The 27,773-nt window shown below is 37.8% G+C and overlaps 1 protein-coding gene across 1 annotated transcript; it reads right to left on the bottom strand.

The window, feature by feature from the left end:
- Positions 1–61: 61 nt before the first annotated feature.
- Positions 62–22,782, bottom strand: LOC113333665 (protein ILITYHIA-like). The gene is made up of 60 exons (XM_026580089.1): positions 22,385–22,782; positions 21,172–21,548; positions 20,934–21,065; positions 20,392–20,773; positions 20,123–20,269; positions 19,793–19,977; positions 19,559–19,685; positions 19,387–19,460; positions 18,350–18,426; positions 18,227–18,263; positions 17,970–18,136; positions 16,782–16,965; positions 16,317–16,394; positions 16,048–16,167; positions 15,876–15,935; positions 14,579–14,704; positions 14,356–14,455; positions 14,086–14,255; positions 13,675–13,977; positions 13,476–13,592; positions 13,259–13,360; positions 13,031–13,180; positions 12,258–12,422; positions 11,993–12,169; positions 11,718–11,840; positions 11,454–11,534; positions 11,240–11,356; positions 10,393–10,565; positions 9,966–10,043; positions 9,719–9,866; positions 9,364–9,486; positions 9,200–9,256; positions 9,017–9,127; positions 8,743–8,934; positions 8,468–8,650; positions 7,589–7,699; positions 7,397–7,466; positions 7,237–7,315; positions 7,043–7,145; positions 6,664–6,834; positions 6,407–6,529; positions 6,202–6,315; positions 5,810–5,916; positions 5,565–5,616; positions 5,368–5,474; positions 4,926–4,985; positions 4,731–4,845; positions 4,410–4,520; positions 4,174–4,311; positions 3,968–4,090; positions 3,770–3,841; positions 3,430–3,542; positions 3,110–3,268; positions 2,642–2,738; positions 2,374–2,556; positions 1,529–1,723; positions 1,274–1,444; positions 1,040–1,172; positions 889–967; positions 62–516 (listed from the first exon to the last, which is right to left on the bottom strand). Exons 1-60 carry the CDS (start codon positions 22,497–22,499, stop codon positions 474–476), a joined length of 7,887 nt encoding a protein of 2,628 aa, XP_026435874.1. The 5' UTR covers positions 22,500–22,782; the 3' UTR covers positions 62–473.
- Positions 22,783–27,773: the final 4,991 nt, after the last annotated feature.

Below are 27,773 nucleotides of genomic sequence, written 5' to 3'. Positions count from 1 at the left end.
AAAAAAAAAAAAACCATAATGGGGCAACCAATCAATGCCTAAAGATATCCTTCAACGGCCTAACTTAAGATTTCTTGGATAATAAAGACAGATTTTAAGAGAATTGTGCAAATGGCATCTCATTTCTACAAATTTCTCTGATTCTCCTACTTCTTTAATAGTGTTCTGATGCAAAAAGCCCACAAAATAGAAAGGGTAAACCAGCCGATCCTTGGATACAAAATTAATTTATCTGTGGACGATTCAAAACAAATATACACATACGTCAAAAAGACTGCGAGATAAAATTGGAGCTTTTAAACTCGTTTCCTACTCCTTTTTAAGTTTTCTTTTTGCCGTATAGATTTTGCATTACAAAAATATGATTATGTCTTGAAATGCTAACTAGAATTATCCGCCGACTTTACAAAATCTCATCCTGTCGATGCCATTGTAAAACTAAGCGTGGAGATCCACTGTAAAAAAGGATCAGCTTAAGCACTTGTCATATCATCTTCACTATCATCACTCGCATCACTGCATTTCCAGACCCATGTGTTAGATATAAGAAACCACAAAGTAAGATCATATGCATTGGTAAACAAACACACATTTTTCGAATTAACAGACTGGATGGATGGCAGGGTTCATTTAAACTATTTTCCAGATGGGACGCAAGCTTTACACATCGCCATTTACATTAGTGAAAATATGAAAACTAAAATATCTTAAACAAGAGCTGTGCTGCTACACAATTAAGGCTTACAACTAACACAACTGAGCCTAGAGCTAAGAAATTCGAAACTCTGCTAACAAAAAATATGAAACTACACTAAAACCTCCGGAATCCTACGAGGCAATCATGCAAATATGTAATTTCGGAAAGTTTCGAGAGCCTTGAACAAATACCTATTTTCTGAAAGCTTGGAGAGCCGTCTGGAATCCAACCCTGTGATAAATCTTTGGGCAGCCTGGATATTCTCTGTACCTAAACACGGCAATTTTATAATTGATTAAGTGATAAGAATGGAAAAAGCAGGGAGAGGGAGGCAAACAGTACCTTTAGTCAACTGGAAGACATGTAAAGCACATCTCTCAGCAGCAAGGCGAACAGGAGTACTGCCATCCTTCAAACACTCGGCCAGTGCAGGACCCAAACTTGGTACAAAGGCCGCAACTGCAGAAGGATTCGCCTGGAAATATTTAAAGGAATCAGGAACCAAAACTCTTTAAAGATATCTCAAGCAGTGCATTAATGGTAGGATTCTGTGTGAAGGACGATGTTATCCAGTACCTTTGATACTGCTTTTAAGCACGACAAAGCTCTTCTTCTTACTTCACTTGAATCATCCCGCAAAGCTGATGCCAAAAATGGAAGAAGTTCTAGCTGAGTACTGCGCTCACTTTTAGTTTGGTGAAGTAAAAGCCTTCCAAATGCCTTTGTTGTTACCTCTCGAATTGGGAACTGTTTGGATAAAGAAACACAGAATGTCAATAAACCAACACCAAGTTAAAAATACAATACACTACCATTGACCAGATATCTGACCTGGTCATCTAGCAAAGTATCTTTGAGGTGATTAACAATGGTTGGGAAAACTGGAGCGAGGCAAATCAAAGATGAGTTGTGCCGAAGAATGGAAGAGACTGTAAGGACTGCACCATGCCTGAGCAACCAGGTTGGTGATGACATCATCTCTGATACTGTCTGAAGTAGGTCAAAGAGCTCGCTGTCATCCATAAACTGCAAAGATAGTTGTAAAATAGCTCATCCATGTTAGTATGAAACTCATGAATATTCAGATAATGATCCCAGTCATGTTTTCGGCATGCCAACATTAATCAGGGACTTGGCACAAATATTAAATATTTCAAATATATTATATACCAGTCTCATTAGTTGTTGTTGCATATAAACCGTATTCAACATAAACCCTTATAAATGGATAAATATATCATATAATTTCACTATGTCACCCACGTTTGAGAGTGGGTAAACCTCATACAGAAGTACAATTAGGGGATATATTATTTTTAAAAGAACTTTAGTCCAACATAGAGTAAAGAGTAAAAACTCTCCTCACATGAACACATGTTGGGTCAATGAGAAGCTTACAACACATGTTGGGTCAGGTGTATGGAATATTAAAAATTAACTTCCAAAATTTGAAAAAATATGTTTCAATTGTAAAGTGAGCTATACAGCTGTCCCTCAAAAGCAAGGTTTTGTCTGAAAACCCTTACTAGGGACTTAGCACCGCCTGGCGCCCAGACGAGTACGCCTATTCGCATCACTAGTCTAGGCACAAAATGCCTAGGCGCCAGATTTTACCACACAGGCTTCAGTATCTGCTGTACAAGTTCCTATATGTATTCTCATACCACAGAGTGTACCTCAGAGATGGTGCCCAACACCCTTGCAGCAAAACTTTGAACTTTATCATTATCAAGATTAATTAAATCTTTCAAAAGACCAACGGCATGAGATCTAACAGCATTGCTAACACTCTTTCCTGCATGCTTCATGACACCCTTTAAAGCAGCTAATACAGCTTCCTGTACTCCACCTTCTGATGTCTAAAACCAAGATAACATTTCGGCAGTTAGAAACTATTCTACTTAAAAATACAATGTATCGAAAGATGTAGTAAGAAACATAAACCTGCAAACTGGAAAGAAGGTCTGTCACCAAAGGATCAACCCTTGTACTAAGAGCACTAAGCTTTCCAAGTGCAAGAGCTGCACTAGAACGCACAGTCCTGTAATGTTAACAATTTAGTAAGAAGAAGGCATAGAAGAGCGGGAATATAGACAAATTCTGGAAGTCCTTATTTAACTGACACATTCCAACTTGAGCCAACGAGTTACCAAATGCATACAGTATCATGAGAATAACGAAGAGGGACATGTTGCATCAAGAGCCTACGATTTAAAAACTCTGTACAACCTAGACAAAGACCAATCGACCTATAGCTAGAAGTTCACACATCCATACATAAAAATGGGAACACAAAATGAAATCGATGGAAGCACTGCATATACTTTACAGTGCTTGTTTAGCTAAGAGCAAACAAGCAACTCATTCAAGTGTACGGAAAAAAAATAAAAAAATAAAAGCAGCTACACTGACCTCGCGCTTTCCTGCAGGCACTTGATAAATGTTGTCTGGAGCTGAGGAAGAAACGGCTTAAGTGCAATCCCACCCTTGGTTATTATGATTGACAGGGTTGACAAAATGGCACTTTTCACTTGCCAAGGGAATCGATCGCCTATGATTCGGATGAGAGGCCTGTGACAAAAAGTGCAACGAAAAACTTAACATGGTACTGAAGCTTAAGACTGTAAATCACGATAATGTACAATCTTGGGCAGATGAGAATTATCAGACAATAATTTGTTGAATCATGAAGGCATGCACCCATCATGCCCAGGATTTAATCTAGTACATACCCGGTAATTGGGACCACGAACTCTTTAAGTGCTTTCTCACTAGTCACTACAATCAATTCCCCTAAACCTTGTGCAGCTTGTTCTCTTAGTTCTGCCGAGCCACTTATTAAGCCCTGCATATAAAAATAGACAAGTAATCATTTTCATTAAAAAAATTAGACAAGTAATCATTTTCACTAAAAAAAAAATCACAAATTGGCATCATAATATGGAAGAAGATTTTTGTTAGACGCCAGAACAGAACAGAACAGAATGACCGCCAAAATTGAAGAAGCCACAAAACAAGCATGCCAACACGTTCTGGTGCCCCACATCAACGTTTGTATTATCACAGATATACCTGGAGGAAGATCGGAATCAACGGCTGAAGAGCCTTCGGGAGACACAGTCCAGGTATAAGAACAGGCCCTCCCTGAAATCACAAATAGTCACAAGAGCTCAGAACTTCAAGAATGTCAAACTAAAATGACAACACCGTGGTGAAAATTCCAAGTATATCCATATTTATAGATGAAAAACTTTGAGCTTTAAATTGTACCTTTCTTTTTCTACGTTCCTTGTCTCTAGATGTGGATATAGCATCACGTACTAATTTTATATAAGATGGCAATACTTCCTTTGGAATGGAGCCAACAACCCTTGATAATGCTTCCCATGCAACCTGTTGGTTAGAAGATAAATTTCAGTACAGCTAAGCAACGTAAGATTATGCGAACCATTTAATTCCAAGCTATATGATTGTACCGCAACAGTAGCGGAATCCGAATCACTAAGCAAAACAATAAGAGTTGATATCATCTCTGGAGCTTCATCAACCAAGTAGAGCTTGCTGTTTTTAAAGAAGTATCCTATCAGATATGATGAACCCCTTCTGATTAAAGCCTGAAGAAATTGTAAAAAAAAAAAAAAAACATTAAACTTTAAAAATATTAGAAGCAAGAAGACAATTACAAACAGAGAAGAAAGCATAGCAAACCCACCTGGTTATCGCCAACACCTTTAAGAAGCTCGGAGATCAAAGACTCAACACCTTCCTCATCAATGACCAAAACAACTGTCTCTGCAGCCTTCTTTGCTAAATTTTGGATTTCCTAATGGGTTTTAAATGGTAAGAAAAGAGCAGTAATTAATTTCTTAAATGTGAAGAGTTATCTAGTATCTTTTGTTAACTTCTAATAAAATATCTATGAGATCCATATTCCAGGTCCCAGAATGAGGTTTCAATCTGTAGTAGACAAAAAAGGTGGGAGCAGAACAACAAGCCAGGAGCTGACTGGCATAATTAAGAGCGGATATCTCACCATGTCATCATCATCCATCGCAGGTATTAATGCTGGAAGAATGGTTCCAAGATGAAAGTTGAGGCCAGATCCAGCAACTTCTGCTACAGCTCCCACAGCATGTGCATTAAAAGCACTGTACAAATAAAAACGGCTTTAAAATAAGGAACTGCTCAAACGCAATCTGCCAAAATGAAATCGAGACGAATCACTTACGTAAGAGGAGGATGAACCAGCTTCGGAAGTATATGAGGTAAAACAGCCGCTGTCCTGACGCTGGAAAGGACAAAGAAATAATAATTATTAGGAACAGAAGTTGGGGACAGTAGCAAATACTTGTCATGGGCAATCTAAAGCAGCCACAGAAAAGGCTACCTCAAAGTCTGCCAAATGGAAATGGTTTGGCACTCTAAATATTGCAGCCACTAAATAGCTTGGGTATGAGACAAATTGATAATTTTGGCGATTGGCCCTAAACACCCCAGAACCCAGCACTTAACAATGTTGCTGACTCAACACACCACAGCGCTAAACAAAGTGATCGACAAGCATTAATATACCGATATGGTGTAGTAAGCCAAGCCCAATGTTTCTTGCTTTGCTGCCTTATTTACATAATAGGTTACACAGGAAGCAACAACAGCCACGAATACCCTACCTTAATATTTGTTTGAGTCCATCAAGGGCAGTATCAGAGGTTTCATCATCTTCCAAAGCATGAAGAAGTGTTGGGACGATTTCATCAATTGCTTGCATTCCAGCATTCTGCATCACGAGACCTTGTTAGATTGCATGATTCTTATATCTCCCGGAAAGATCACAAACACATGATCTAAATAGACAAGTAATTGGCACCTTGTACAGCGTACTGAATGCTAAGCCAGCGGACTCGCGAACCTCCACGGTGCTGTTGAAATAAGGGAACAACATCAAAAATGATAATAAATAAAGTCTATTGCTCTCCAGTAACAAGAACAAAAAAACTTGTGCTTGCATCAACACAAAGATAACATGAAATTAAACCTATTTCTCTACAAAGAAAAAAAGAAGTCTGCAAAGAGGAACTAGAAAATAAATGATAAACGACTGACACGACGCACCTATCACACAGAGCTGTCCTAATTGTAGGAATGAGCTGATCCATGAAACTCAGCAACTGGTTCTTGCCAGCACTAGCCATCACCTCACTCAAACCAATGCACACCCCCTGGTCGGCAATGAGCATCATCATAATAAATTAATGCATACAAACATACAGATACATTACGCACTCCAGAAAGGCAACTTTTACAAGCAGTTGTTACTTTTCATGGCAACTATGAGATAAGCCATGTAGTAGAAAGGTGGTTGGATGAGACTTTGGTGCTCTCTATCATAAACGGTACCATTGGCAAGAGAGAGCATAACAATGATTAAGTATGGTAAATGTTACACAATTCGCTAGTACCAAGACAGGCAAGTAGTTATATTATATGTGTAAAAGAAAATTTACTTGTCTTCTGCTGGTACTCGAGTCTTTTAAGCCATCAGCTAAAATAGGGATAATCATTGGAAGCACTCTTTCTCCAAGCTTCCTAACAAGCTCGCCAAGGGCTCTACCGGCAACCTGTGAATTCATGCCAAGCAGATGCTAACAGTTTAACTAACTCAGTACAGCAGTTTTTCCGACAAAATATGATCCTCAGAGATAAGCTAACCTGTCGCCTTTCAGCAGATGAGGATGCAAGCGAAGCAATTAATGTATTCATCAACACTGGCATTATCTCCTTGAGAGTCTTTGGAGTATTTGCCACGATGGTCTTCCACACATGCACGGCAGCCTAAAACCAAATAAGGAGTTAATCACATCAGAACGAAAATTCATGAATGGCAAGCTTAATCAAACTAGCGAATTGGTAACTGATCCTGCAAGGAAAATATTTCGCTCAAACCAACAGAAAAACAACGTTCTCACCTGTCGGACAGATAAGCTGACATCGGTTCTAACCATATACACTGCCGCAAGGACTTCATTACGCTTCTCTCTACCCAGTACCTCGATAATAGCACGACCCTGTGCTTCTGTGCTTGCACCCTCATCATCGCTACCCCCCTCAAGAATTGCTTTTCCAGATGTCCCAGCAACCTTGGTAACAAAGAAAATAAGTTTAACGACTTGGAATAAACCGTGTAGACAAAGCTATATTATAATGGAGCTCGTAGTTATTTCTCTTGTTTTGGGCAAAGCCATTTTCTTTGTCTACATTTCGTTATTGGAGATGAACGTTATGACAGCTAACACTTTCTACAAAACATATAAAATGTCTATAAGAAAAAATCAAAAAGGTACCTACCTTGAACAACAGATCACCCAAAAGCTCAACTGAACTTTGCCGAATACGCCAGTTGTCATTGAAAATACCCTCTTCAACTGTTGGCAGTAGTAGCGGTAAAGACCTGATTTGACAAAAGAATGTACAAACGTCAATACAGCATAAAAGTCATTGAAGAAGCTCCGACCGTGAAACCAAATTCAAAAGGCACCAACGTTGTTGCATAGTGTTCCACTAAAACATGACCAGCACTGAGCGCAGCATCACGTACAGACTCGTTCTCATCAGCAAGTCCTGTAAGTGAATATTGAAACTTCAGTAATCAAGCTTATAAATCAAATTCTCAAAATGCCCACAAAAGACAACGTATCTTACCATCTAGAATAGCAGGCAACACCTGCTGCAAGTAGTTCTGAAACCCAACACCTAATGACCTTGGGAAGTACTGCCAACAATTATAAAACAAAAAACGATGTGATACCCCCTGTGAGAAAAAATTGCATGTGCACCACCTCACAGAGACAGGCAATGGCCTCTTTTATCATTAGTTATTAAGGAAAGTGTTACCTTAAAAAGAGTCAAATACCCATCACGAACAGATGCCCTCTGATGAGAACAATTTCGAATAATATCTGGTAATAACTGCTCAAAGTACTCTTTCCCAAGGGCGGCTAAAACCTGCAAACAAATGGCAGATTAAAAAACTGAACAGTATAGGCAAAAATAAGGCCCTCATATGAGCAAAATCCCATAGAATAACACTACTCAGCTATCTCTATATCTAAAGAAATAAAAGATCAACCCGCCATCCATTTGTATAATACACTAGCATGTAACAAATGTCTACAAGCAGCTGAACCTGCTAATTACAGCAAATCAGAGCCATAACAGAACAGTTAGCTCAATAGTACTAAACTGTCTTTTTCGCTTGTAAAGCTGACACCTTTATACCTTCTGAAAAATTTGTACCCTTAGTCCAAAACCATGAAATATGTTCAAGACTCTATTTTTATTTATTTTTTTGATGCAAATGTTCAAGACTCTCTATGTAGTAAATGAGAATGGCCCAAATACACAAATCAGGTTTTCTCAAATAGCTACAGATATTAAATTGTAACTCTTGATTTTTTTTAGGAATGTTGAAAAATTTAGGATCATGCTAGATGCACTCGAAAATCTGGCTGAATACAAAGAGATTCTCTGACACAGACTCTCAATTAGGTTCAACCATTGAACATATACGGAGCTGAGTACACTTTGAAACTCATGGAAGTGCAAGAGACAGTTCCAATCCAAGAGGATGTTGTTCAATTAAGGAAAGTAGAAAACACTCAGGAAGAGGGGAGGATAATGACTTTTATGTCGTGAACTTATTTCTGTTAAAATGAGGCAATGAAATGAATGACATCAGTTAAAGTTTGAACCTTTGAACTATATGATTATTACCTCACTCAATCCTTGGGCAGCTCCGGAGCGCTCAACATTACTACTATCAGATTTATCAGATTTAAGTGTATCTAGCAACCAAGAAACAAGATCTGGAAACCTCTCTTCTCCCATTCCTCTGATAAGAGATCCAAGAGCCCGAGCAGCAACACCCCGAACTTCTGGTATAGGATCTACAAGAACCTGTTTTTGTAGGGACCAATAATGAACACATATTTCGAGATAACAGCAGCAATCTCGAATGACATTTTAAATATTCTACTCGAACATCACACCTTTTTGACTTCAGGAAGCAGCAAGGCTATGTAAGGAATCATGTCCTTCGGTTCCGTGACTAATGAACACATATTTCCAACTATCTGCGCTGCCTTCTTTTTAGTTTCAGCACTCCTCTGCCTCAATCCCCTATGGACTATAGGTACTAAGAGCGCCAACGAAGGAGAATCAATTGAGTTGATAAAAGTTGTCTGCCAGCCAGTAAAAAATGGCATGTGAGCGCAATTGAGTATAGAAAATAAATGATGTCGAAAAAATTGCAAGCAGCCCTACTTGCAGGAGAATATCCAGAGAGTGTTTTGTATATTCGTTAGGATCACTGAGCCCCATCAAAAGCTTAGGGACTAGAGCTGATATTTCAGGATTCTTTATCACACTCCCAACCTGACGAGAAGAGAAGAATTAGTCACCAGACTATATCAACTTTGTATTACGATTCTGAAGACAATTTATCACCTGCTGAAGTGCCATTTGCCCTGCTGACTGAACTTTTGGATGAGTATCTGTCATAACCTGTATCCAGGGACAAAAAATTGCAAATTAGATTGCCAAACTATATTAGATTGCTATAAAATCATCATTCTGAATAGAAAGACAAAAGAAAAAGTTGATGAATAGACCTCTGTAAGCTTGGGTACAATCCGAGGGAGGCACTGAGACAACTGTTGCGGAGCGCAGTAAGCCATTGCCCCAAGTAGTTGCACACTACTTTGCTTTGTTCTCCAGGCTTTATCCTCTAGCCCCTGAGAACATAACATAATCAAAATCAAAATGTTTATAGAGAAATTAAGCCCATGCAGCACAGTAAGCAGACAACCTATGAGACCTCATTCAGAATAGGCTGCATTCAGTGATGCTGATTATAGGCCTATATTACAGCCTAGATAGATAAGGTAAGCTATAATCACAACCATGCAATAGAGCAATCCAGACAACAGTAGAATAGAATATACACTAGAATTTTCAGAAATTTACCATAAGGAGCGAAGGAAGAACAAGTTTCACTCCCTGACCACTAAGTTGTGACATCATTGCACGAGCAGCACATTCAGCAGCTTCACGCACAGCTAAAACTTGGTCCGAGAAAGATACTAACAGCAGCGGCAACATTTGAATGACGTACCTAAACCGAAACAAACAAACAGATAAATAATTAAGATATAAGGACAAACTTGCAGTACAACAACAATATTTTCATTTGCCATGTGAAACTTTCACATACGGTTCAAACAATCTTCCAAGCTTCTCGCAAAGACACTCAAATCCAAGCAGAGCTCCTTCACGAGCTTTTGCAGAGTTCCTGAAAATCGACACGAATTAAAATGTTTTGCCAGTTTCACAATCTACACGAATTAAAATGTAACATACAGAAAGAAAAAAAGATGAATAGGACTTTAATCATAATTGTGTAGAGGCCACGTCAATGTACATTGTGCACATGTAATATCTCAGATTTTCCCTAGACCATAGAGTGCACACATGGTTATCATATAGAAAACAGATTCATCTTATTCTCCCAACATCTCCCAACAGAAAAGTAATATTTTGAACCCACAAGGATGGAACAAACTCGTCTCAAATTTTTAAGCACAACAATGCAATTTCCAAAGCTGCATCTTATCTATTTGTAGCAATGGAAAGTCACAAACCTATCCTGCAGCCCTTCTTGCAGTACAGACGTAATACCATATTTCTTCAAAGAAGAGATTCCAAAACCTTTGACTACCCCAGCAAGTCCAAATGCGGCACCACGGCGCTCCCCATACTTATCACTGCGCATCAACTTATCCAACAGGCCTGAAACAAGTGCTTGGGCATCTTCCTAATTTGATGAAAATTTACAAACACATAAATATACTGAATTCCATCCAGGTAATAAAATAACTGAGACCTGTAGCTATTTTACAGATAGTGTTATCAGTATACCAAGACAATAAAGGAAATAACAAGACTTGTCTGTAACCCCCTTTAAGTTAACCTTGAAAAAGATTAATCATGGGCCCAATAAAATTAATTTGACCACTTCTATGGAAGAAACAATGAGCCTCTAGCCAATCATCGACCCATAACCAATTATTCAAACAGTAGTCCATATCATGGAATCTTGATATTTCATATTCATGATGGTGCGCGTTAGAGGTGGAAGCTTTAGAAGAGAGAAAACAGAGTAAATGAGTCAGACAATATATCAGTATGATGAAGCCCAGGTGTTCTAGGTTTAGTAGGGTCATGACCTAAAATGTCACTATAAAAATGTAATATGGTTTTACGTATTCGCAGTCACTGGAAAAATGGTATACATGAAGCAGACATGGCATGTTTTCTAGAGCCACTTCCTAGTAACATGACATGTAAAAAAACGATATGATAACTTCCACTAATTTAAAAAAACAACTAGCACCGCATGGCATAAAAGATATATTCTGAAATAACTGTAACATGAATCAGAAGGAACATGACATGTCAATATCAATGCAAGATGACATAGCACCATACTTGCTTTGAATGCATGAGTGGTGATAAGCAACTAGAAACAGCTCGCTGAACCGCCTCTGATGGAGTGTTTAATACATCCAGCAACTTCACAACAACTGTGTTGACCTTAGGATCGTCCTGCCCAGAAAAAATAAACATATTAGCATGCAAAAAAGTATTGACATTCATATACACCGTGCATTTTAATATTGAATACACAACAGTAGTTTCAAACCTTTGCCAAATGTTTTGCAAGAGCTCCAGTATATATCACAACTCCCTCACGTACTAAATCGTACTTTCGCTCATCAGATGCCTGTACACATACAGAAACTCAAAAGCATATCTATAGAATCATGAGATAATGGACGCATGCTCTACATGCACTGAAACTATCCCTTATGAATATTCCAAATAGCAATACTGAACCAGTGGTTCTGTACACAAACAGAATCTGATAAGCATCTCCAGAGAAAAGTACGATAGAACATAAATGTACCTTCTTATTCAGATAGTTCTCAAAAATAGGAAACAACAATGAAACATTATCCTTTCCGTGCTTATCAATAATCATAATTCCAGCATTAATCATTCGCGCTCGAACATCCGTATTAGTGTCAGCCTAGAATAATAAAAATTATCCAATTATTACAAACTGTCCCAAGGATGTGTATCCGAAAATGTAGAAGGAATAATAGCAGTCAAACTTATAAACTCCAAAAACTTATAATCACCATTCTGCATCACCTAAGTGAACAGTAAAGCAATCCTTACCAAGGCCCGTGATATAAGGAAAGTCATGACAACAGGAAGGTCCTTCGTTCTTAATACATCAGCTGCAGAATGTAATGCGAGAGCTACTCCCTGTCTACTGAGCCAACAAGAATCCACGCTGTCCTCTCCAGAAACAAGATCACGGATATATAGAGAAAAAAGGGTTGCCAGAGTTTCCTAAAGATAACACTGAGTCATGAGAAATATCTGTAGTTTATCAAATAATATGCAAGAAGGGGGGAAAGAAAAAAGAGGAAAAACCAACCTGTATGGTATCTGGATTTTCATCCAAAGTGGCTGCCATTGCCTCGGCAGACGCTAGACGGACATTATAGTTGACATGAGAAAGTGCGGTAAGCAGTCCCGAATAATCAGTTCCAAAATCATGTCCATAACGGTCCCAAACATCCTCTGCTACTTCTGCAACAGACTGTACGGAGAAATTATGAGATTAACATTGGCTATGGAACGTTAATAGTAAAAGATGAGCAAAAATTCCACAAAGTACCACAGCAGCATACTCGACCATTTCAAAACACAGTGCTGACATAGGATCTCGTGCAAAAAATAAAAAAAAATACCATGGAAAGTATCTCAAATATTTTCTAGAACTCTTCTTCCACAAAGAGATGCAAAAAAAAAATGAAGAAAAGCAAAAAAAGTTTTAAACTTGCTGAGCTAGTTGTTTTTGTAGCTCTTCCACAGCTATTCATGTCTTAGCTACCCCCAGTAGTTATAAATTGGTTGAGTACTCAATACTTCGGTTGACATAGTGAGAATTTAAAACAATAAACCTAACAACTGATGCAAGCTGCAGCAGGACTGCTCCTATAGAATACAGTTAATTTAGATTCTGGTAACCCCCAAGTCGATGGAACTCATTCCCCGTTTGAGAGCCAGAGAAAACAAAGCTAAACTGCTAAAGGCTCTAAAACAGTGAAAACCAGGTGAAATTAAAAAGCACAAGAACCTCAAGCTGGTCCAACTTGAAAGACTTAGAAAAAACTGCCAATGCTACAAGTAGCTGAGTGTCAAAACCTTTTCTGCATCATGAAGAGCAATCCAAATGCTTGTTCCAACTTGAACATTCTGAGGAAGAGATCGGCCAGAAACTGAGGGGATACATTTAATGGCATTTAAGCAAGCAAGCCTCACATGAACATCTTTTGCGTATACTCCACAGAGAGCCTGTATCAAATGTAGACGAAAAATCGCATTAGTGTGTTAAGAGAGGACTAAATAGACAGAGAACTGGGTGGCGCTTACATGTGCAAGTTCTTCAGTTTGTAGACCCAAACATAGCTCATTCAACATTGGTCCAACTAATGCTTGATAAGCTGGCACAACGCCCAGAACATGATAAAGAACCTGCACCAGAAAAGATGAATATAAGGAGCATGCTAAAAAACCATGAAAATTACTCAATGTTTAATAATAAAATTACAAATATGTAGAAATTAAGGGTAAGGTTTCAAGATGTAACTGATAACATTTGAAGCCTAGGAAGTGGTAATATCGGATCCAGGTGCAGAGAGAGTATGCGAAGCACATCATCATGAAGCCCTGTTTTCTTTGAAGACAACAATATCTGCTCCATTATCTGCATAATTTCATTTATGCAGATTAGTGTCTAAACCAGAACAGCATATTAACAAATGCAAACACGAGAAGAAAAAGGGTACCGGGAATATGAAAATAAAGCTATCTACTGGAAGAGGTCCATATTTGCAGGATGTAGATACTCCATTAATAATGTGCTCAAAAAGCCCCATGGATGGGCGTTTCCGGCCTTCCCCTTCACCAGCTATAGGAATCAGGTCCCATATAACACGTACTTCCTCAGTGGCAATAATACGCAAAGCAGCAGTAATTTCAGGGGCCCAATTACATAGAGGGGGAGCAACGCATCTTGCAAGTTTCAACATGGTTTCAAATGCTACATCCCCTACAATCGCTGACCGCAGTAGAGGACTAACAAATTTAACCTAACACCAGTGACACGATATCAGGAAAAACGAATTGTCATTCTGATTAAAGGGAAAAAATTGTTCTTTGAACGGTATCAGAGAGGATATGATGGTTTATGTGTCTACCAGTGAAGGCAACTGACTGTGTGTAAATACAGGACTAGCAATAGCAATTTCTCCAAGAGCTCTGAGCATCAAACAAAGATTGCTCTGAATACTCTGAACTTTCTTTCGTATTATAGCTTCCTCTTTTAGTTGCAAGTCACGCGCCTCTTCCTTTGCAGTCTTAGACTTATCTATATAAGCTCGATAGAACAAACGAACCACATATTACAATTTGATATGAACACTATATACAAGTTTCAATGACTAAAACAAGAAGAAACAATAACATACCAACTTTCTTTGCTCCCTTGCCAGTGTCCTTTTTTCCAACACCAGTAGCTTCTCGCTTTGTTGGTTCTTTCTGAACAGAATGACTAGGTTTACCATGTTCCTAAGAAAGAAAACACACCCAAAAAAAAACAGCATCTTTATCAACGTGTATATATATGTACACATACATACATATACAGAAACAAATAAAAGAAGAGACGACAGCATAAATGATCTCGCTTACCAGATCATCTTGGTCATCATAAACTCGGAAGCGACCCTTTGCTTGCTTTGTGTTCTTAGAAGCAACAGACTCTGCAATGTAAACACCAAGCTCACTGGAGAGGACACCTTCTGGGGTATGAAAAATCTGGAATCAAATCAAGACAAATGGAAGAAAACATCAGCTGTTATTCTGAAAATAATCAAACAAATCTAATTTATAAGACTATCACGATTTCAACAATTACTCATGCATCGTACATCAAGATCTGCAAGCCTGTAACATGCATGTCTGTTGGACGGCTTTTCATTAGGTCATTAATTACTTCAACGCTCAAGTTATGCACATCTATCTGATTCCCGAGCTACAATTACTACACAAGAACATACGTAACGCTAATGGTTTTGTAACCAAACCCCCTAACACATCACTTTGCAGTTGTAATTGTTGACTTCGAATTTTAAACACAGATTAAGGTTAGGAAAAGACCATCACATCATTGTTCTCCTGCATCGCGAGCTTCGAATTACTTTGGCATCCCAAAACTCCAATTTGAGAAGAGATAGAAACAACTTTAGCCTACTTCTAAGAAGCTATTGGCTATAGCAATACCAAGGATTCACACCCTTTTTTACATCCATACTACCATAAATCCAAGAGACCAACCTAATTTTAAAGGGAAAAAACTGTTATTTGATAAAGTTGGTGATGTAGGTCAAACCGTTACTTCAGTAAGTCCTTATTTTGGACAATTTTTTGCGCTATGAAAGATAGAAACCCACCAAATTTGATACTTCACTAAGTCCTTATTTTGGACATTTGATACTCAATATCTAGAGACGAGATCGCCGAATAGCCATGCCCAATTTAAATAGGGAAACTACTTTTACTTGTAGCTGCACCATGTTGCCTATGGTTTTAGCGGGGAGAGAGAGTGTGTGTGTGTGTGTGTGGAACAGTCATAATTCAATTTTATAGGAGGGGAAGTGATTAAACGCATATGTCAGCATGGCCAGAAGGCGTGCAACATGAGCCATATTCGAACCTATCAAGCCACATCGTGAGAATATAGATAAAGATGTATAACTTGGTTTACCTGGAATAATAGCTAAATGACATTTGAAGAGCCTATGAACTATTACATGCCACTGAGGATGGGAAACCCATGTGAAGAGACTTTACATCTTAAACTCACCCGTGGTAAGAACGCTTATGGGTTCGAATCATTGTAATTTTACGAGGAACAGAGAAGATGCATTTTTTATATATTTCTATAAAGAATACTAATAAATTAAGCGCATAAGCTGAAGAAATTCACCTGAATATCACTTTCAGAAAGTCTGTCATGTAAACAGTGTTCTGGAAGCTTGTTCAAATGCTGATTGCAAACAAACAGGACAAAGTTAAAAAACATAAAGCATTAAGTATTCAAGAGGCCTAATAGTACCAGTTGAAGACAAGATTTCGAGTTAAAAAAGAAACAAACTAACCTTTTCAAATTCTATATAGGTGTCTTTAGGAACTATCGACATCAACGCCGATAGAGAAGTTATAGCTGCATCCTGTTCAAAAGAGCAAGGACTCAACAGCCCCATATGTCCAACTAGATCCTGTCATGTAAAAAAAAAAGAGCACTTGAAAGTTAAATGAGGAAGAAACCTTGAGTTTGCAACCCCATCCCATGTAGTCCCCGAACTAGCATGAATCCAAGTGACTGAAGAACAAGCAAAGTTATAAAAATGCAGAGTTTCACTTTTACCGCGCAGATGTTCTCCAAATTGGTAGAAATAACACTGATAACATCAAAACCATGTGTCTGCAAACTCCTGCTGAGCCTCTGCAGAAGGCAAAAGGGGAATAAAATTCAAAAACATGTCACTAACCCAAAAATATTAAAAAAAAATAATACAGGAACAGTAAGTTGCGATTGATGGTCTATTGGGCAGCAAAAAACAAATGCCTATCACATTCAAGTGTAACTTGATCAAGAAACCTGGAAAATGATTGGATATTCCAGGTTATTGTTAGATCATACGGCACAGAAAAAATCAATTTCACACCAAATAATCAATGCGGCGACTTCTGTGTGAACAAGAGAAACATTTTAAGATACTGGAAATCGCTAGCTTCAAAGGCCTACAAAATACTCCAATAGAAAGAGAGAGCTTTGTATAAAACAAAAAATTGAAAACTAAATAAGTCACCAAAGATGAAGCATCATTACCTTCCATACTGCGTCTCTTTTCTTTGTGTTAACTAAGCATGGATGATGTGAACAGAATAAAAGTTTTCCACAAGCATTAGGTCCTGCATCAAGAGCTCGTGATGAAATGACAAGCAGGGCCTTCACTAAAACCTCGATAGATGGAAGGAAGGGCGCTTGGGCATCCACCAAAGTCCCTGCATCACTATACAGCAAACATAACTTTAGAGATGTTGCCAATACATAAGACCAAGTAAGTGACTACCTGTTCACAACACTTTGAACACACCAGTGACTCATAATTTTAGTCAATATTTTCTCTTGAGACACGCAGACACATGGAGAGAGGGGGAGAGAGAGAGAGAGATTATTTTATCAAAAGCTGAAATATACAACGATGATGAAAAAAAGAACGTAAAGAGTGAAGACTATAAGAAATGACCAGAATAATCTGTTTTATGAATGCTGATAAATTTTAGACCAAAGATTCCTATTCTCTTCCAGTGTAGTTCCTTCTCTTTTTTGGTGCACCCGTTTAGGCAAGTAGAAGAACAAACCTGTTATCAACACTTGCTAGTCATCTGCTTGGAAAATCACTGAGTGTTCCAAGATCAGACTTGATATAAAAGGTGTCCAGGTTTTAGCCTATGAAGTAAATTCAAAAGCAGAAAATGGTGGATGCTCCAGAATACATGATATCCAACACTAACAGAAACTAACTCGTTAAATGAATCGCATGCTAAACAGTATTTCCTGGAAATCATCAGAGGATCCGTTTAGAGTCCAGCCATTATTCCCTACTAACTCAAAATGCCACATTAACCAAATGCAGTTTCTTTACTATAACCAATTAGACTCTTTCTTTGACCATATGTGGGATATAGTCATCTCCCAACACCCATTAGACTACATGTCTAATATAGCCATCACCCACTACCCATAGAACTCTACTTATGTAACTTGCACTGTAAAATTTCAACGGATGGATTCGAATTGTTGAGTCGCATTCAAATGAACACTTTCTACACTTAAATCATTATCTTGTCTGTTTGTTTCCTTATCCATTTTTTGCCTTCAAATGTGAGAAACCGTCATCAACCAAATTCAAATTTCACAAAGGTAGCCGATTCACCTATAGGACTAGCTATTTACGGAAAATTTGAAGAGGAGCGCCAATACTTATGCCAAATTCTATAGTCTTGAGTGTACCTTAATTTAAGAAGCTGCATTCGCTCCCCAACTACAGAAAGAAAACTTGTAAATTCAAGCAAGAGATCATCACACAATTGTGGCGAGCCCGTGATGACCTTCTTCAGAGCATCATAAGCCACTTTACGCACATCCCAACTTGAGTGGCAAACTAGGTGCAGCAGTGACTGCAAAATGATGTAATCAGCAGTCCACGGATGAAATGAAATGCTTAATAGGAAGATGTGAAAGAACAAGCCTGCTAGTTAATTACTTACCTGTAACAGTGACCTCACAGAGAAGGTTTCCAGCACCCTGTAGAAGAGAGTAAATTAACAAGAAGCACTTTCAGATCATTATCAGGAAAGAGGGACTTGAGTGGATTTTATGTGAGTAAGAACCTAGGCAAATGCTCCACAAGCAACACCTCAAGAAGTTCCACGCATGCAATACAATCGTCACTAGATAATTTTGAAACCTGAAAAGAAGCCAAGTATAAAGGCGGAATGATCCACAAACAGATAACTACAGATGAAACTAAACAAAACAAAATCACTACTCATATACAGTCAAGCTTTATAGATTGCAGCACAAGGGTGTGTCTTTGGTGGACCATCATCGTGTAGCCAAAATCGGCGCCTAGGCCCGATTAGGCACCGATAAAACCCCAGGTGGCAGAAGTCCTCGGCAATTTCTGGGCCTTCTGCGCTTATCACCGATCTGTGGGTGATTAATTATTACTCGCCCGAATTTTGGGCACCGGGCATATTAATGGAAAACCTAGAGCTTTAAAACATGAAATGGGCCAATTCCAAAAAAAAAATTATCACAAAACCTAGGGTTTTAAAAGTAAAAGAAATTACAGGAGAAGACAGAGAAAGAGACCGAATAAAAGTGTGCAGACCCCCTCCTGTTTCCTTTTCTCTTTTTCTCCGCATTGGATACTACTATTTAATTTACTTCTCCATCTCTTTCTCTTTCTAATACATCATAAGAATTTATTTACTTATACCCGTGTACTCCCCCGACTAACCCTACAAGCGCCAGGTCCACTCAGCCGCTAGGCGACCATCTAACGTGTTATGCTACATAGACTATGATCACTCCATATACTAAGGGAACTTATCTTCCCTATGTTGTCTATCAAGCACGTGGTAATACATTAATATCACCTAATTTACTGACGTAAATTGTCTTCTCTATGTTATATAGACCATCATCACTCCATATACTAAGGGAACTCATCTTCCCTATCTTGTCTATCAAGCACGTGGTAGTACGTTAATATCACCTAATTTACTGACGTAAATTGTCTTCTCTATGTTGTCTATCATCAAGCAAGTGGTGGCACATTAATTTTTAATTAGAAGGAATGTTGTCTTCCCTATGTTGTACAGCATTATACACAATTAGTTTAAAAAACAAACCCAACACTTACAAGTGAAATGGACACCACTGAAGGTTCATTTTGGGAAATCAATGTCCAGAGCTTCTCTTTTGACACCAGATCTTCTGAAAAGACAATAACATGAGCATTCTAAGATCTTAACGATACAAATACACAGGTAACTACTGACAAGAAGGAAATAGCGAAGACTTCAGATTCGAACCTGCTTTGATATCAATTGCTGCAATCTTTGCAATTACAAAGAACGCATAAATTCCATCCAATCTTTGTGCTGCTTTGGTAAAACCAGTTTTCACGAGATGGACAAGGGGGGCTAACAAAGATGATACCTGAAGATAGGGTCCACAATATGTTGACGTAAGCTTACAGAAATATGGGCTAAGCAAATGGCCAGCAACATTATGAGCACTAAACCATATGCAAGTAAGTTTCTCACCCGTACACAGATATCAGAGTTCTTGCATATGGATCGCAGTAAACGAAGATGTCCTCTTCTTATGGGTTCCTTCTCCTTAAGGCCATTAGCAATAAAAGAAAGAAACTCTGTTTGGATAGATTCTGAGGATCTTGCAGCCAATGATGCTAATGCAGATAAAACTGCAAGTTTAACCTCTTCATTTCCTAATGAAAAGAAAATTGAGCACAACACTCAGTCACAGCAGACCAGACAAAAGAGGAGGGGGTAATAAACCAGAAAAATAGCAAGGGGAGGATACGCCAACTATTAAAAGGAGAACAAAAACAAGATGAGGGTTGGGATACCTACCGTCCTCTTTGTAACAAGACAAAAGAAAACTGCATACGGTAGGTGTCAGGTTATTCATCGCTCTTCCATCAGGAGCTTTCGACAATTCTCGCAGTGCATTAATCATACCAACCCTCTGGTAGGGAAAAGCTAGTCTTCCTTCTGAGCCTGTGAATGTAGAAAAAAAGTCCACACATCCTTAATGCAGTTTAAAGATAACAAACCTTCTGTATATGTAAAATGGATAGTAATCATGAAGTTGTAGAACACCAGCACGGCAAAAATAATACCTCCAATGACAGCTTTGATACAGCTAAACATCGCTTGTATACTATCAGGATCACTCGTCTTTTTGCTTAAAACCCCTACAATAGCCAGAGCCCCCAGTCTTCTTCCTTCTTCAGCATGACGGGCCTGAGGTAGTAGAACCGAAAGAATTTCGGCAGCGTATTTACTCAAATCAAGATTGACTGACTTCAACAGATCTCCAACAGATTCTAAGACAATCTCTGGGTTCCTTTTTAACATTTTTACAGATGAAGGGACCACGAGACTCTTGAAATCTTCATGCGACATATGCGTGAAAAGTGGATTAAAAGCTTCACTGAGTTCCTTTGATGGCTTATCTTTTGCACTTAGAACTGCTTTGACATAAATATCGAGAAAAATTGGCTGGACAAGCAAAACTTAAGAATAAGCATTTAATCAAATTCAAGATAAAGATCAGCAACATAGCAACAAACTCCGTTTGACATCTACGAAAGGATAACTGAACTCGAAAATGCAAAAACCAGAAATAAGTCATATATGGTAAACAGCGTAGATTGCTTACCTTGTGTTGCTCAAACTCGGTCTGCGATTTAACCGAAAAGTCCAGCAACAAGAATATCAGCTCTGCGCTATCCTTGCAAGGGATTTTAGAATCTTTTAGCTCCTCTACATAGATTTTGTACAGGTTCGGTAGCTGAAAAGTCAAAGATCCAAAGATAAGAGAACCGAACTACTTGAAATTATTATGGTAAGGAAGGAAGCCTTTTAAAAACTCAAAAACAGTAGCAACAAAAAATGACCTGTAAAAATAAATGAAGAAATAACTGTCTGCAAGCCTTTTGAACTCGAACAGAGCCTTGCAGAAGAATATGAAGTAGGGATGCCTGAGCAGTGGCTATTCTCCACAATGCATTCTTTGATACAGTGGTAAACTGACTCTTCGTCAGGAGTAGACAAGACCATTTGAGAAGTTTGTAACATCCAACATGAGACTTGACCTTGAGTTGCCTTTCAATGGTCTGAATTAGGGTGGAAGCAAAGCTCTTCATAAAGGTGACTTCACCTAAACCCTTGGCAATTACATCATCAACAGATTTTCTTGACTCGTGATCATCATACACAAACAGAGTTTGGAAAATGATATCAACCAACTGTGATGCAGTATCAGCTGACATCTCTGTGAAGTTCAAAAGAAAAAAGAACCGAAACTGTTATGAACCGTCATATGAGCAAGCTGAGTTCAGGATTAAACTCCAATGAAACATGTACCCTATATAACCAACACTACATCAAGAGGCCAGTAAAATAACAGCATAAGATTACACTAAAGGTCAACCATCAGCATGGCAATTCTTTGCTGAAGCACGCCAGAGATAATTCTGTAATACCATGTAGCCAGGCGTTGCCTGCTAGCGTAATATGCATAGTGTTCATGACAAGTGTAATATGCATAGTGTCCATGACAAGCATAATATGCAGAGTATACATGACTTGATGACAATATAAGCTGGTGTTTCGTACATGCTTCACTCGGCTTATTATCCTCCCAATCACTTATTCTTATTATCCTCCCAATCACTTATTTCTAATGACTCATGACCATGTTTGTCTTAGATGTATAGCATATTATCTGCTTATTACTTACATTATTGAAGTAGCTTTTTGACAAAAAGTATCTCAAAACTTTCTTGGATTTTCGCACGTCTCAGTAATTCATCTCCACTGTATAATCTAGTTGAGTACTAGCTATATAAGTCATTTCTGAGTTTACTTGACTATCCTGAAAAAGTGGTTGACTATTTATTCTTTTTACAAAGTCGGACTATTAACATTATGTACGTTCACCATTGGTAGTTCCAAGTGAGCAAACCCAGGTAAACCTAATACAAATTTTTCACTATTTTTCATAAGACCTACCACTTAACAGTAAAAATTCACTCAGAAGCTTCGGGGTCTACTATCGAGAAAGATATCGGTACACTTAATATCAAACGAACTGTAAATGAAACTCACCTGAACCGTTTACGATCGATTTTAAATCATTTCGAAAGATCCGAACTCGTTGTTTAGTAGATGAGGTAGATACTTTTTCAGAAACGCACTTGAACACTTCCGCTGTTTCCGCCATTGTTTGAATGTATACTTCAAATCGGAGAACTGAAAGTAGAGTTCTGAATCAAGAAAACGATTTGGTTACTGAAACATTATTTTTATCAAGGGTTTTCGAAAATTATAGTGCGTTCGTCGCCAAGACTACTGCCGGGGTCTTTAGTGTGAAGATGATGAAGAGATGTCGGATCTTTTTTTTCCTCCCTGAAAGGGAAAATTAGGGTTTTAGGATGAGGAAAGAAGAAATCAAAAACTCTTTTATTAAGAGCATCTACTGCTCTGCTCACTACTGATAACGGGCGCAAATGCAGCGGGCTTAAACTGATGGCTTTATGCATTGCTGTTGGGCTAATGAGAAGTTTTGTTTTGAATGATTTTTCGGGCACCGCTCCATTTGTATCCTCGGGGGAATACTCAAATCTTTCGAGGCATACAAAATAAACATACCTTTTAGGCATGGTCATAACGGCATTCTAGATATGGAAATTATTAGATTATGCTTTAATTGGATTAAATTATTTAAATACCCGTTAGCCTAAACTTAAAACTAAAAAAAAAAAACAGCTTTAAACTTAAACATTTTTCCTTCTTCTCTCGCTTTGAAATCAAAATCTACATTTTTTTCTTACATATTTACTAGCTCAAATTTATAGTATTTCTTACTTCTCTATTTTATACATATTTGAAATTTTTGATTATTTATATTTTTAGGAAATAAAGCTCGAATGGCTAACATGCGGAATTATACTGGTAAAAAGGGAGGAAATGAAGTGTTGTAATGGACTAAACATGAAGAAATATTGTATTGGCCTAATCATTTGGATAGGTGTTCATTATGATAAAATGAAGTGTGATAAGCATGACACGACGTGTGTAAAAAGTGTGGAAACCATTTGCAAAGTATTCATTATGATAAAATGATATTTGAAAATATTTGGTTTAACGAAGAAAATAAGCAAAATAAATAAGAAAATTGAGATTATGAAGAAATATTATTATTTATTTTTGGAATTAATAAAAAATGATATATTTCCCAAATAATTCTGACTCCACGTGGTTTATGTTAACTGATGCGTGGTGCATTTTTATTGGAGGATTTTGTATTGTCCTGACACATGACGCTATTCTATTGGCCAGTAAATAAAAAAGTGACATCATTTCATGTCGCAAATTATGGAAGGAGTTCGGAATTCCCACCAAATGAGTCTTACGGAGTCGGTTTTTGGAGGGAGGTTGTAGCCAACATTAGAAGTAAATTAAAACTTTATTTCTTTTTTTTGTTCTTTGTAATAATAGAGAGCTAAACGTCATCACTGGGCAACGGAGTAAGCCATATTTCATGATTGTGATAAATATAATCAATCATTTTATCACTTTTTGCATAAATTTTAGGGCTTTTTACAAATCTAGGCCTGTGTTTTTTATGGTTTACAAATCTAAGCCTCTTTTTTTATTTCTTACAAAATTAGGCCAGTTTTGGTGGATGGAAAGTTAGCTGCAGTTATCTGACACCTATCTATATTTTTCAAGTTTAAAAGACGATTTAGTCTTTCAAACTCCCCATCTAAGATCAACGACGGAGATTACATTATAAAGTGAATGTCCAAGATTTATCCACAAAAAATCGAAGGTCTAGAGACTCCGGCTATAACAATTCAATTTTTGCATGTTCTGTAGCTACAAAACCCTGCATCTGAACACTACTTCACTGCATTGCAGACCCTTATTTTTGTCCTCAACTGAAACACGACACCAATCCAAATTAACCAACATCATTTATGTAGCTTCTTGACCTAGTAGCACCATTACATCGTTTCTTGCAGCAACCCATTGCAGCTTCAATACAGCTGCAATATCCATGAGCAGCAACCACCACAACCACTTCAGTGCCTGCAATATCATCTCAGCCTCGAGTAAAGCTTTACTCCATCTCATCAGCATCACTAGAACCATGCAATTCTCTTCATTTGTAGCAACAACATCATGTCAGTTCCTGCACTCTAATATATCAACACAAACCCTTGACTGCCAGCTCCAGACTCCATCATTCTTCCATTGCAGCGGCAACAGCAACAACAACACCCTCAAAAACTCGACCTGAATCTTCTCTGAATTCCACTACCATCGCAAACCCATATCACCAGTGATATCTCATTCACCTGCAACTCATACAAGCCACCAGACATAACCACTACTGCAAAACCTAACATACATTTAATTTCAGCTTCACTGACATACCATTACACCATCACTGACATACCACCTGCAGCATCAAACCCTTCACAGTTCAAACCCATCTGCTCATCATCGTCTCTATCAGAGACAAGGAAATCTCATATTCAATTCAAACCCTAATTCCATTTTATTCTCCTTCAAAACCATATCTGTAATTTGGTTTTCTCATCTGATCTTTACTGAACTAGAAGACCCATCTTCATATTTCGAGCAACAAAACTCAAATCTTGACCAACATCAAACCCTCATCTCCATCTCAGATTCAACACCCATGAACATCAACACCACTCCCTGTAATTTTCGCATTCAACATTCTTTTCAGCTCAAATTCATACAGAATACAATTCAAATCTTCATTGATATAAACCCTAACTTGGTTGTTGTCATGATCTTCATTGAAATTCACATAACTGCTCATGCGATACGACCAACACACTGAAACCCCCAAATACCCATTGTTGCTGCTGTGAAATCACGAACCGCAGAGACCCCATAACGCAGATTTGAATTCCGCCTGTAGAAGATAGGTTCATGGTTATTCTCTTGATAATTGCAGACACAATCCATCATCACCGGAACCTATTTCATCACCTGATTTTTAGATCTCAGTTCCTTTCCTCCAGCTCAAGAATTTGTCAACGAGCTATACAATTTCAGACCACATCAAACCCATGAGATCCTAAAATATGTTGATGTACTTTTTAGAGAAATTGAAATAGCTTGCTTGAACTCAACCACAAAAACACCACGGATCGAACTCGAACTATCTAAAGTTTGTATCATCTTCTATTTGTTTTTGTTAATCGCTCTCCAAAACCAGAAACCCATCGATGTTGCTGTGTAAACACCATCGATTCAACCAATTTCATCTCCTTTTGGAAACTTGCTGCTGTCAATTCTTAATATGAGAATCAAACTGCCAAGAAAAATACAGATTCGCATCGAACAACCCCAAAAACAGATCCATTAAAAAAAAAACAAATTCAGCTGATATTGTTGTTGTGGAATGAATATCACTTCCTGCGAATCTTCACATACCGGTGTTCCTGGTCGTGCTAACATCCACGATTCAATCTCTTTTAAACATCCACGATTGATTAACGTTAATTGGGTTTTATTTGAGAGAAACCCCTAAGTTATCTGTTGATTTTAGCAGAAGAAAATTTCTATTTAGAAGAACCACAGAGAAGAAGGAAGATGAAAATGAGAATCGATCTCTATCTTCTGCTATTTGGTTTTCACGCGTATCATCTAACCATCTTGACTGTCCAATTTCACATAGATCTGGATATCTCCGATTAGGCTTTCAGATTGGCACATGCGGGCGAGGGTATTTAAGTAATCTTCGCACATCCACGAGATATCCTTGTATGAGATTTTGAAGATAAATTGACTAGTCTACCCGAAATATTGACTGAGATAACGGATTTGGATGGAATCCGTTCAATAGGCTTAGTTTTGTAAGAAATAAAAAAAGAGGCCTAGAAACGAAAGTGAGGGTCCAGAACAGGCCTACTTCTGTATATAATCCTAAATTTTAATCGATTTATGATTTTTCTTAATTAATTGTGATTTTGATTTGATGGCATATGCTTAGTCTTAAGTACTTTTGATACATCATGCTTATAATTTTTCATTTAATATTTTAAAAATCTACTTTTGGCAAAGAATTAGAGTCACTAATTTTATTATATGAGCTAAAATTGTCTATAATTAATATATGAATCTCATAAATAAGAATCATGGTGGAATCTTGAGTCCCAGTGTCTATTAATCTTGTTATTATCTTTTATTTATTTGTTATTTTATTGTTGAACTTGTCAGAGCATTGGTCGGTCGAACTCACAAGTGTTGCTATATCAAGCTTGTTGTCAAATTTAGTTGATCAAAACCATATCTTGATTTATAGTCTACATTCAGTCAAGTCTCGGATTAGGATTAGAAATGCGTGGTCAAGTATAAGACATCACTGCGTTCAACGGTTTGAAGGCGGAGATCAACTGAAGACATTTGGAGAACTTCATCGACAAAAGGTATATGCAACTGAACCAACCTATTACTCAAGTTTTCACCTTTATATCCATGAGACTAAGTCGCATGACTAAGTAAAATATTGCACAATAGAAATTTCGAGTCAAGTTTATCTTGTTAATTATTCTCGAAATATGAATGACTAAGCTTAAGAACATTTGTTCAAAACTTGATGAATTTGGTTAAGAACAATTCATTGTTTATGACCTAAATCATGATTCAAGTCAGTCATTTGAAAATAGCATGGAACAGTGATATGTGTCATTGATGTTATTCGGGAACGTTTCAAATCGATTATTAAAGAGATATAAAACTACTATAAATATGGATACATGACAATACACATACCAGTTCACGTACTGGCGTAACTGTTATGGGTCTGGAGCCGCAGTACACATACCGACGTAGTTGTAGTTCAACAACGACCTTTGGTGCATCTACCCAGTATGGATACCAAAAAGTTTTTTTGACTCATGAACTCAGAATTGTACGCATACCTAACATGGATACCAAAAGTTCATGAACCGTTTTTGTCTTAAGGGTACATATTCCCGGTATACGTACTGTGGCAAAAATAACTCACAAACTGGAAGTAAGTACACGTACTTACCTAGTCGAATATTTTCAGATGCATCCGAATTATTTTTATGAGATAATCAGCATTTGAATGACTCTCTAAAACACATCTACACATATTTGATCACATTATAACCTATGCTTGTGATTTAAGATTAAAGTCTAAAAGTGTTATATGAAAATGGTTAAGCTTATAGTTCATTTGGCTGGTTTCGGCTAACCTTTCATGAACAAGTCATTATACACGGTTTGATCACGGTTCATCCTAACCAGAGTGTATATTTTGTTGTGTTTATCTCGAGTCGAATTTTCATCTAATGGTGGAAAAAGATTGCTTGATTATAAAGCTACCTTAGCTTAAATCTAAAGAAACCTTCGATCTTGAAAGTCTATAAACGGAGAGCCTCGAGCAACTAGGATTTTTGAGTCCCTGACACTCTTCTTATGTGTC

The sequence above is a fragment of the Papaver somniferum genome, unplaced genomic scaffold, assembly GCF_003573695.1.
Source record: "Papaver somniferum cultivar HN1 unplaced genomic scaffold, ASM357369v1 unplaced-scaffold_133, whole genome shotgun sequence".
Taxonomy (NCBI): domain Eukaryota; kingdom Viridiplantae; phylum Streptophyta; class Magnoliopsida; order Ranunculales; family Papaveraceae; genus Papaver; species Papaver somniferum.
Note: the sequence above shows the minus strand (reverse complement) of the source record. Positions and strands in the feature narration are given on the sequence as shown.